This window comes from Scyliorhinus canicula, chromosome 11, assembly GCF_902713615.1.
Source record: "Scyliorhinus canicula chromosome 11, sScyCan1.1, whole genome shotgun sequence".
Lineage (NCBI taxonomy): Eukaryota > Metazoa > Chordata > Chondrichthyes > Carcharhiniformes > Scyliorhinidae > Scyliorhinus > Scyliorhinus canicula.
The window spans coordinates 20,862,964-20,874,725 of NC_052156.1; the positions used below are offsets into that span (position 1 = coordinate 20,862,964).

Consider the following 11,762-nt stretch of genomic DNA (forward strand, 5'->3'; position numbering starts at 1 on the left):
AAGTCACTGTCTGCACGGAGTCTGCACGTTCTCCCCGTGTCTGCGTGGGTTTCCTCCAGGTGCTCCGGTTTCCTCCCACAGTCCAAAGATGTGCAGGTTAGGTGGATTGGCCATGCTGAATTGTCCTTGGTGTCCAAAAAGGTTAGGAGGGGTTATTGGGTTATGGGAATAGAGTGGAAGTGAGGGCTTAAGTGGACCAGTGCAGACTCGATGGGCCGAATGGCCTCCTTCTGCACTGTATGTTGTATGTACAATTTTACATTGGTTAGCCGTCATTAGGGAGTCCCACGTATAAAGAAAATAGTATTTTCCAATGCACGCTATCAAAATCTTTTAACAATTTTACAACGTCTATTAAATCTCCTTGTTTCTTTGTCTATTATAATCTCAATTCACAATTTTTTACAACCCCCTAACTAATCAGATTAAAATTGCTTAAACATTTCAATATATTATGAATAAATCTACTTCAGTAAAGCAATGAAAATGTTTTCTTTTCTCAGATATGGGTTACTAGACTAGTCAATCTAGGCTCCACCATCACTAATAATCCAGAGAACATGAATTCAAGTCACACAATGTCAGTCCGACAATTTTAATTCCGTTTATAAAAATTTGGAAATCCAAAAGCTGATATCAGTAAAAGTTATGATTTTTAGTCAATAAGGATTTATTTGATTACCATATTAACCCAACTAGTTCACTCATGTCAATTTTACACTTGCCATCTTTACCAGCTCTAGCCCAATCTCCAATTCCACTCCAATGTGGTTGACTCTAATGTGCCCTTTGAAGCAGTGGTTCAAGAAGACCCATTGCCATCCTCTCCGGACACCGAGGAATGGGCAATATCTTCTAATTTTGCCATGAGCACCCGTATCTGAGAATTATTTTTCTAAAAAAAAAAATCAAAGGATGTACGCCACAGTGGCAGAGTGGCTGCCTCACAGATCCAGAGACCCGCGTTCAATTCCTACCTTTGGTGACTGTGTGGTTTGCACTTTCTCCCCGTGTGTGCGTGGGTTTCCTCCGGATGCTCTGGTTTCCTCCCACTGTCCAAAGATGTGCAGGTTAGGTGGATTGGCCATGCTAAATTGCCCCTCCAGGAATGTGCAGGTTAGATGGGGTTACGGGGAGTAGGGTGGGGTGCTCTTTCTGAGAATCAGTGCAGACTTGATGGACCAAATGGCCTCCTTCTGCACTGTAGGGACTCTATGGATCAATCTACCGTATATATTCAAGCAATAGTCAATCTCGTGTAAATATCGACCAAAAATCCTTATTCACTAAAACAGTTTGGAGTGTCATTACATTCGCCTAACATCCAATGAGTGCAGTAAAAGTAAATCAGTCTGGAATCGAGTGCCAGGCCACCTGAAAGACTGGGCGCTCCAAATCAGGTTCAAAATCCATGGAACTGGAAAAAAGGATCTTCAGGGGCCGATTAAGCCCTGGCACTGTGTTTGGAAGCAAAGATAAATTCCACAGTTTAGAACTGTTCATGGGCATGTATCCAAATGATGAGAGTGCAAGTAGGATGTTTCCATCTGTTTCGGCAACAGCTTCCCCGTTAGCTTTTAGTTGAAAGTAAGCCCCTCAAAAACAGCACCCGTGTAAAAGTCCACAAAACTTTTGCTGAAAAAGCGGGTCTCAGAAATTTGATGCTTACACAAGTATACATGGCGTTTGACCAGCGGGAGCAGGGGGATACAGGAAAAGATGAGATTGAAGCAGATTGTTTAGTGGCAAATAAAGCTTTTGTGAAAATATTTGCATATTTAAGCAGGCCATTTGTAGACAATGCTGGTACATAATGTGTTCTTATTACCCAGGCAATGGCTCCCTCGAACAAAACTCGTTCCTCTTGGCGTGGACCAGACCCTGGATAAAATGAAGATGTTAGAGGGGAGGAAATCAAACATCAGGAAATCGGTGCAGATTGCATATCACCGTGCCATGCAGCATCGAAGCAAGGTGCAGGGCGAACAGAGCAGCGATTCCAGTGACACTGACTGACCATAGAAAGTTCATTCATTTTTTAATGTTTTATTTTTTTAAAATAAAAGTGGACCTGCAGCTCAGTGATACTGAGCGTAAAATGCAGAAGACAGCAGCGTCTCAAAGCACTGAATTTTAAACTATAAAGTATGGAGCAGAGACAGAACAGTGCTGGCCGCTAGACATGAACCGATGGACAGCCGAGGGTTCTGAAAACAGGAAGCAGAGCAGCTATTCCAGCAGTACTAAACTGTGTTGAGCAAGAGTCAAACCATTCTTTAAAACACAAAATTAAAGCAAGGGACAGAGTCATCAGATCTGGTTAAACCCAAGTCTAGATTTTTAAAAAATATAAAGCTGGCGAGATCAGAAGCCATATAATTTGCTTTAATTAAATTCAGAGCATAAAATGAGCAATATAGAGCATCGGATACTGTGAAGCCATGGATTGCCTTAACTCTTTTAATTGCTTAGAATTATGAATAAGTGATATTATGGACTTGTGATTCCTGTATAAAGTCCATCTTTTATGATATTCACATTTACATAATGAAAACCCTGCTTATAGAGGACAGGTCTATACCAGAACTTAAAACTTCTCTATTACATTATTTATGCATAATCTCCAGTTGAAAAATATACCCTACCAGATGACCGAAAAAAGAAAGTGAGCGTGGAGAGCTCTGATCAGAGGGGTATAGTACCCGAAAAACCATTGACGACAATTAAATGGGGAGAAAAGCGACTAATAATGGAAGTGAATGTGTTCACTGCTAGATTTCAGTTCTTCTAAATTACAGAAAGACAACTCTCTATTTGTTTTGGGACAGTAATTGTGATTTTAAACCTGCTGCTAAATACCACACTTCAAACCACACATAACTGTAAGACGTACTCTGCATTTTAATCAGAAGTAAAAGTCCTTTTATTCCTTCCGATAAAATCAGTAAAGACTTATACTATTGAAGTTACTTACCCTGATTACCCTTATCTACATTACATTCATGTTGCACACACTTATCTGTAACTCTGGGGTTTCTCTCACACGATCACATTTGTATGTTCTGATTTAGCCTTAGACTCACCTGTTACGTTGCAGGAAAAGTGTTACTGTCTGACCTTCTGCAAAACAAGTTAAGCATAGAACTTACCCAAAGATAATATGGTCTCCCATTCAACTTTTGTTTTTGTTAGTTGGCTGAAGTTATGCTGACGGTACTTTTGAAACTGCTGGTCGGAAGTATTTTTCTTGACCAAACAATATGTGTGAGTCAGTTATCAGAGCTTTACAGGCTGTTAAAGTTGCACGTTCACAATCTGGGTTTGTGAATTGTTTGCACAGGTGGGGTGATAAAGTGACCATCTTCTGCACTCCTGTTCACAGTCATATTTTCACCTGAGAGTGTTGTGGTGAGAGGGGGGATGTGGTACCTCCTCAGAGAAGGCACTTTAATTAATGTGGCTGATTAACTGGTTAAAGTAGGCTGCATATGTAGTTTAATAAATCTATGAACTGAATTGTTTCCTGCTCTGAGTTGGACTTTAAGCCTGTGTTTTAAAAAAAAGACTATGATGAGCTTAGTAGAATTATTAGGTTTCTAAATCTTTGTGTGCATTCCAGATAGGGGAATCAGAGATACGTAAAGGCTGTGCCTTGTGTAATGTTACTTTTAAAGCAATTGATAGCCTCAGCTGAGCACAATTAGTTTTTATAGAATTTCCCAGGTTGTTTACAATTTTCAATTAATTTGCCACCACTTTCTGTCTGAAGCATACACCATATTTGGTTGTTGGTGCATGGTTTAAGGGCATCTTGCGTTGTATCAATAGCAAGCACAAGATTGCTGTAGGGCCTTCTGTTTTGAGGCAACTTATGGCCTAATAGAGACCTGAAAGAGGAAGTCACCAGCACTGAGTAGCTAGACGGATACAGAAGCCCATAGTTACAATAACGTGAATGGAGTTTGGTGCACCTCCTGAAGACCCTAATTAAAACTTGAGCATTGAGGTGATGAGTTCTGCTGAAAACCTGCATCTGTGGTACTTTAAACAGGAATCTATGATTGAAAGATAACGTTTTTAGGAAGACAGCTGGGACACGTGTGTCCCCAGTGGAGGGAGGAGTACTTTTAATGTAAAGTATTTCAATGCCCCTCCCTCCCCCAGAGAAAATGGAAAACGATGAATTAGAATATTTCATTCCTGGGTTAGTCTCATTGTGGGTAAATGGATCGCCTGATATAATACTGAGCCACACAGACCAAGAAGGTCCAAATTCACTCCCTGGTCTCTGCTGTTTTCAGCTCCAGGGATAGTGGAGATTTTACAGTTGATCTCGATGTTGAGTACAAGAGGAATTACTTACCTAGGGCCTCTGCTTCTGATCACAATCCAGTGTCACCCCGACTTTCGTCCACCGAATCGCTACTGGAAAACACACAAGGTGAATGATGCCCAATAGACACTCTGCACTTGCGCTTAAAGATTTAGCAAGTTATAGGATTGCTGGTGTCTGTGGAACTCTACGCTATCCAAAGATGTGCGGGTTAGGTGGATTGGCCATGCTAAATTGCCCGTAGTGTCCTAAAAAGTAAGGTTAAGGGGGGGGTTATTGGGTTACGGGTATAGGGTGGATACGTGGGTTTGAGTAGGGTGATCATTGCTCGACCGAAGGGCCTGTTCTGTGCTGTACTGTTCTATGTTCTATAACAGTTGAGGTGTCCTGATCAGCAATCAGAAATAAAATACTAAGAGTACATTTCTACGGGTAGATATTCCCAGTTGTAATCCTGAGATTGCAGTGTGATGACCTGCCTATTTTGGTTGTTCATGTAGAAAAAAGGTCATAAATGGGTGGCATATCCAGTCGGCTGTCATAAGCTGTGTTTTTATGGTGGACAGGAATGGAACCTTGTTGGTCTTGAAGCTGCTTGTCAACCCAGTGATGGTATTGAAAACTTCAGCTCTTGTCAGTATTCCTGATATATATACATTTGTGTAGCACCTGATCATACTGAAATACCAAAAGCACTTCACCATACTTTTTTGAAGTACAGTAGCAATGTCAACAAACATGTAATACTACACCAGCATTGAAATCGCAGGCTGAGAGCAATCCTGATCTCCACTCTCAACTTTTTAACAGGCGTCAGTGAGAATATGTGCTCCTGGGAAGGCGATGTTTTAAGTTTTGATTTAGTTTTTCTGAGCGTCAGACTATAAATAGGTATCATCGTGTCTCCTCCACCCCGTCACTATTACTGTTTGAGGAGATCTAAAGGAGAGCGTACAGTCTCTCCATTAAGTGCTCAGATGGATTCTTATGTAGAACCAACAACTGTCTTATGAACCCTAGTTTATGGTAGAAACATACCAAGGAGAAGAATTCTTGGACAAAGCCCCAATGCAATTTTATCCTTGAGTATTTTTCTGCAAAATGAGATCCTGAGTTTGATTTTTACAGACAAATGTTTTTTAAAAGTATGAGTTTGCTGATCTTTCAATTGGGTTTACCATCTTCTGTTTTTTTTCCAGAGGCTCAGCATGAAAGCACTATATTTCATTGCCTAACCTTGGATTCTAGTACTCATGCAGCTTATTGAATGCAATGACTGAGAGGAGTGTAAATGGCAAAATATCACATTATTGTGCCTAGCCTCAAGACTCCCAAAAACATGGTGGCTTTCATTAGGAGAGCAGCCATCTTTGGTGAGTTGAATATAAAAGTATTTGAATGCAGCAATGTGCTGATGCCACATTGTACCACATCGAAGAATTATAGAATGTAGACTTGTACCCTCCCGTATCATGGCATGCTGTGATGGCACACTGGGCTAAATCGCTGGCTTTGAAAGCAGACCAAGGCAGGTCAGCAGCACGGTTCAATTCCCGTACCAGCCTCCCCGAACAGGCGCCGGAATGTGGCGACTAGTGGCGTTTCACAGTAACTTAATTTGAAGCCTACTTGTGACAATAAGCAATTTATCTTATCTTGGAGAAAGGGTTTTTCCTGATTTAGCACGTAGAAAACCCTTACAGGCTTGCTTTTGGCTGACTTTAAATTGACATTGGTTCAATTTATTTGTGTTTCCGATGATTGCGATTGCGCAGAAAATCTGGGAAATGGGCTACAATACCTTACTGGAGAAAAATAATATTTCAAGTCATTTCAAATCAAACATGGGCATGCATTTTGCAGAGGAATACTTAAAGTTACTGTATTTGTATGGTTGGAATTTTCCCTTCAAAGAATAGCATAGTTTCCCAAATTGGATACAAAGCTTGCTAGTAGCTTTCGTGCGAGCCTTTACGTCTAGTTGGTGATGTCTAACTCTTCTGAAATGCTGTTTGGGTGACACGGGTGTCAAAGGTTAAAATCAAATTTAGAAAAGTGACCATTTGTAAAGGGGCACAACAAATAAACCTCCAAATTATAAGAAAAGCGAAAGGAAAATGATAAAGTTAAATTGTTAATATTGTCACCCATGCCTACTTCAGTCCCTCCTGTGTCGACCTGTTGTAGAAGGCATCAAGCATCCCAGTGGACACTCCCTAGCAAGACCCAGGCATGGATGGTGCCATGGAAGAAAGGCAGTCAGTTGGGCCAGTTAGTGATATCTGCAGCAACTACTTGGGGACACGTTACTGTTGGAAATGGCAGCCTCAAATTTATCGTTGTCAGTATTAATGCATGAATGTCCAGTATGTGAATTTTATATTCTGCTATATGTTGCATTAATGAAAGTATTACTACGTCTATTAGATTCCCCTTTCAAATAGCAAAAACGATCCAATGTTTGTCGACTAATACCACCAGCAGTAATTTCTTACTTTTAAAGTATTCTTATCCGATTCTAGAAATCAAAGTCAGAGTGTTTGTGTATTCATTGCTTTTTTCTGAGATGCCTTTAGTCTGCTTTATACATATGACCAAGTGTACATTCAATCTGCTAATAACCTCTGCTAAATATGGTGCAAGGCTTTATTTAATGGCATTCAGAAATTGTATTAGCGGGTCATTTTTATCCTTTCCACGCTGTCTAATTGAAATGACAGCCACCAATTGGATATCTGACCAGATCTAGCAATAGGTGGATGAATGAGCCATGCACCAGCCAGAACTTTTAAATATGTTCAATATATAGCCCGATCCTTAATAATGTGTCCGCTAAAAAATATTTTGCTGCATAACTTTTTCAGCTTTGATTAACAGATGGTGTGTATGGTTTGTCTATAAATAAAAAAAGAAATGGCAGTACAAAATAAAAAGAAACTTTTTAAAAACTTGCTAATAACCTAAAACATAAATTCGCAAATTGTTTTTTTTTAAGCAAGGAACAGAATAAATCAAATCTAGATCCTCTTATATTTTCAAGTTTACTATCTTTCCATACTTAGTAATAGTTACTTGGTGTCTTGTATTGGTGAATACAAGCCTAAATTACAAATCAGCATCAAATATGATGCTGAATTGTGGTAGTGAACCTACTCTATTGAAATTGTGATTTTGCTCTTTATTTAATTTTTGTCCCCTTTTCCACCCACAATCCTATCTTTCCTCTGCTGGGCCCACTCTGCCCTGGGCCACCCTCCTCAGCAAGCAGTCTGGAATTTCTCGAACCTTCAAGTGAGAGCAGAAGGACTCATTTCAAGCGGGTTGGGCATGTTTACTTCCTGCTCGTCCAAGTTGGGAGTGTTTGTCATGTGTAATTGCCTCAGTATCTAAGGGAAGTGGGTTGGTAGGCTTGTCTTTTCGGAACATTTGACCCGTTGGATGTTGGTGGAACATTCAGTGCTTGAACTGCTGAGCTTCTTTCCTGCTTTGTTTCTAATCACTCGCTGTATATTAGACCAAATTAGAACACACAAATAATGATTCTCTGTTACTAAAGATCTTGTTTATCTGGCGACCTTACAATGCGACACCCGCACTGAGTTTTGGTCTAGACTAAGTAAGCTAAGCTAGTTTTCCATGCAGCCCAGTTCTTTGTTCTTTCTTCTAATCCCTCAAGGACTTTTTGTGAAGATGAGTTTTGGATGGTTTGAAATTCAATTTAGTTAGACCAACAAATAAAGGATTCTGTTTGCTTAGTATTGATTGCACCTCAACAGATAGATAGTGATTTAGACTCTCAGCTGCCATTCGGGAATTGGATTGTTGAAGATGTTTCAGATAAAGTAATCTTTTCGAGCCCATGCACAATGATAACTCCACTTGTGCGATATTTGTATACTATATAGTTCATGTCATCAATCCCCATGTTATTTAAAACTCATTCCGGAATACGTCTGGAAGAATGGTCCTGGAATGAACAGGTGCCACAGTGAAGTTTTTTAATGGTTTTAATTTACTTCAGGGATCTTTCACTGGCTCATATGATTTGAATTTGCTATTTGCTTTCCTGAAAAAAATGCCAGCTCACAGCGACAATAGGAAAATTGTAAAGTAGAAAAGTACTCAGACTATTGGCACTGGTTAGAAGCTGTGAAATTGGGCAGTGATTCAGAACACTAGGCTTTAAGGCACTAATGTTCAGTTTATGTTTGACAGCTCAACCATTTCCTCTTGAAACAGTGTCATACACACTTTACAGCTGACCACAGCTAACCCTGAGTTTAACAAGATGACTCACCTTGGGTAAGAAGGAATGGTTTGATTATTTGTCTTGCAGAATAAATTTGTATGTTTTAAAGGAAAAATTAAATTAATCCATTTCTTTAATTGTTCCCATCTATTTTGTAACATTTCCGACAACTCGTTTATTTTCACATTGTATATCTAACTCTTTTCATTAGTTTTTGTTTTGTATAAGCCCAGCTGATATAATTGTGATGTTAGATCTCAAACATGAGAAGGACCATGAGTGTTGCTATTGAAGACTGTCTCTAAAGCTATGTTGATGTTTCCTTTCTCGGGGAATCTGGGCAGAATATTCTGCCAAGTGTCCATTTTGGATGTCCATAGTTAACGGAATTTTACTGTAACCTAAGTGATTTACAAAGTAGTGGATTCCACTTGAAGACTTGAGCAGAATGTTGTATTTGCTTGCCGTTTATGGATATATATATACATACCCTTCGCTCCAGAAAAAACGTATTTTACTAATTTAAAAGTGTTGAAAAGGGGAATGGTTTAGAGAGATAAAACTGCTGAGCATGTTTTGCCACTACATGAGACTGTTTAGTGTGGTAAGTGGTTCCAGCGAGAAAACCAAGATCAGATGATCAGTGGTCATTAAGCGTATTGGGAGGTTGTTAAATACAATTGTAACTATCCGGAGCAGTAGTTTCAGTATAATGACATCCTGCTCCCCTGTACAGCTTATCTTTGTAATGGAGTTGTCATGGCTGTTAGTATGCAGCAGGAAGAGTGGTTGTTAACTAGGAAACTCCATTTTAAATGTAAACCTGTACAGGAAGACAAAAGGATTTTCTTAATCTTGACTGTTCTTCCCTCAAAATTAGCCATCTACTTTAAATTTAATGGTTCACTTTTAATGTGTGTTTAAGTGGCACTAATTTTGCAGAATTGCTGTGTACTCTGATCCAGTGCCATTCTTGATCTGGAAATGCTTAAGCCTGTCATTTCGCAAGGTAGAAAAATGGTCAATCTCTTTCCCCTCCATCTTATCTCTTACCCTTTAAAAAGCCCTCTTTCCCCCAACAAGCGTACAAGAGCGCTTTTCTGCATGAAGGTTCAGACAGTCGATGTAACACCCCTTTTGATCAAACTCTAAACTATCCACAAAGTGTGATATTTTGCAGCGTCCCTCATTACATTTCCATCAGGTCTAAAATTACATTTCAATTGTAATAAATATGGAGATATTGAACCGTCTGCTAGTTTGTTGGGTAGACTTCCCCCACCCCCTCCCAAACGAAGATATATTTTTTAATGTAATTTGCTTTCCAAAAGGAAAAGAAACATTTAAAAAAACAAACCCTCTGGTTTTTTACACACAGGACATGGGTACCAAAATTGGTGGTTCATTGGTGGAGAACAAGGACACCAAACAGTGCAATGCAGAAGGAAGTTGTCTACCTGGAAAACGCATTTTATATAAAAGCTCTGTCTGTTAACAGGTGAACATGAATCGATGGCTCAGTCAGCTCAAGGTTATGCCCTAGGCAAATCCATTGTAAATAATGTACATTGTTATGTTAAGGATTTTTAAATTATTTTTTGTTTGTAAACTTCTCTTGACATTTCTAGGCTTTCAGCGAAAACACTTCTTTGAGTACATTTAAAATGAATATCATGAAACCTTTTCTAAATTTTTGCAGGTAACTCTAGTGGGCAGCAAACTGATGTGGTGTGATAGCAGAAGCACTATTTTAAACAAGTACATTTAAAAACAACTGTACTGCAAACCCTTTCATACTTTGGGCTGGGAGCACGGTACTCCAATCCAGCAAAAAAAAGACTAGATACTCCTTTAATTTCTAGAATGTTTTTTTCAGTTTGTATTTATTTTGGAAGAAAAAGATCTATCTGATTCTTAGGAAAATAAATAAATGGCTATTTGAAAACCTGACTCACCTGCCTCACATTATTCAAACTCTTCCCAACTCTGACCTCACCTCCTACCCTGACACTACGGGGAAAACTGATTACAACTGCTCGAGAAACCCACAAATAAGAAAATACTGACATCACATTCTAACTAGTTCATATCTGATGAGGGAAAATTAACATTTTCGGTGTCGGTGGTACTATTCTGAATGGGCTCAAGAGCAGAGGGACCTGGGAGTGCATATTCACAAATTCTTCAAGGTGGCAGGATAAGTCGAAAAGGCAATTAGGAAAGCATGCGGGTTACTTGGCTTTGCAAATCAGGGCATTGAATACAAAATGGAAGCCCCTTTAAACCTGGAAAAATTTGCATTTATATAGCACTTTCCAAGACCACTGGACGTCCCAAAGCATGTTACAGCCAAATGAAGTGCAGTGACTAGTGCACTGCAGGAAACAGCAACCAATTTACACATCACAAGCTCCCATGAACAGCACCTTGATCAATGATCAGATCATTTTTCTTTTGTGACATTGAGGAAAAAATAGTGGCAAGGACACTTGCTATTGTTCAAATTACTGCAATGGAATCTTTTCCAGCTGCCTTAGAGAAGACGGGTCCTCAGTTTAACATCTCATCCAAGGGACAGTGTGTCCAACAGTTCAGTATTCCTCAGTACTGCAATAGATCCTCAGCTTTGATTTTTGAGCTGAAGTCCTGGAGTGGAATCTGATCTTCTGATTTGTCACAGAACTAACCAGCTGTGCCACAGTTGGCCTTGTGTACAATTCTGGGCCCCACACTTTAGGAAGGATGTCAAAAGCTTGGGAGGATATAGAGGGTGTCTACTAGGATGGCATCAGGGACGAGGGACATAAGTTATGTGGATAGACTGAAGAGGATTTTGTTATTCTCCCCAGACAGAGAAGGTTAAAGGGGGACCAAATAGAATGATTGTAAATTACTTTGTTTTGAGCGAACACGTCGAGAGAAACTCCTTTTTATAAATGGGTTGGTAACCAGAGGTCATAGATATGAAACAATTGACAAAAGAATTGGAGGAGAAATTATTTCACATAGATGGTGGAATCGGATGCCATAGGAACTATCAATAGACAATTCCACATGTATTTTAAGAGTTTTTTTCCCGGGTTATAAAGTCTAAATAGTTCATGTTTTTCTCCAATAACTTACGCTGTGAGAGACCAAATGATAGTTTCCGATATTAACTCATATTTTTCATGAGCTGTT

General features: G+C 39.4%; 1 protein-coding gene across 12 annotated transcripts in view; it reads left to right on the forward strand.

Moving 5' to 3' along the window:
* The window catches only part of brpf1 (bromodomain and PHD finger containing, 1), a 63,350-nt gene extending 52,818 nt beyond the window's left edge, over positions 1-10,532 (forward strand). For 7 of the 12 annotated variants that reach the window (XM_038812460.1, XM_038812459.1, XM_038812458.1 and 4 more), the window contains 2 exons: positions 1,833-1,974; positions 9,961-10,532. In XM_038812460.1, the coding sequence (XP_038668388.1) occupies positions 1,833-1,974; positions 9,961-10,077 (259 nt within the window). In that variant the 3' untranslated portion in view covers positions 10,078-10,532. Of the gene's footprint in view, positions 1-1,832 lie in introns of all 12 variants that reach the window. The other 5 variants (XM_038812466.1, XM_038812469.1, XM_038812465.1 and 2 more) reach the window with 4 other exon arrangements.
* Positions 10,533-11,762: the final 1,230 nt, after the last annotated feature.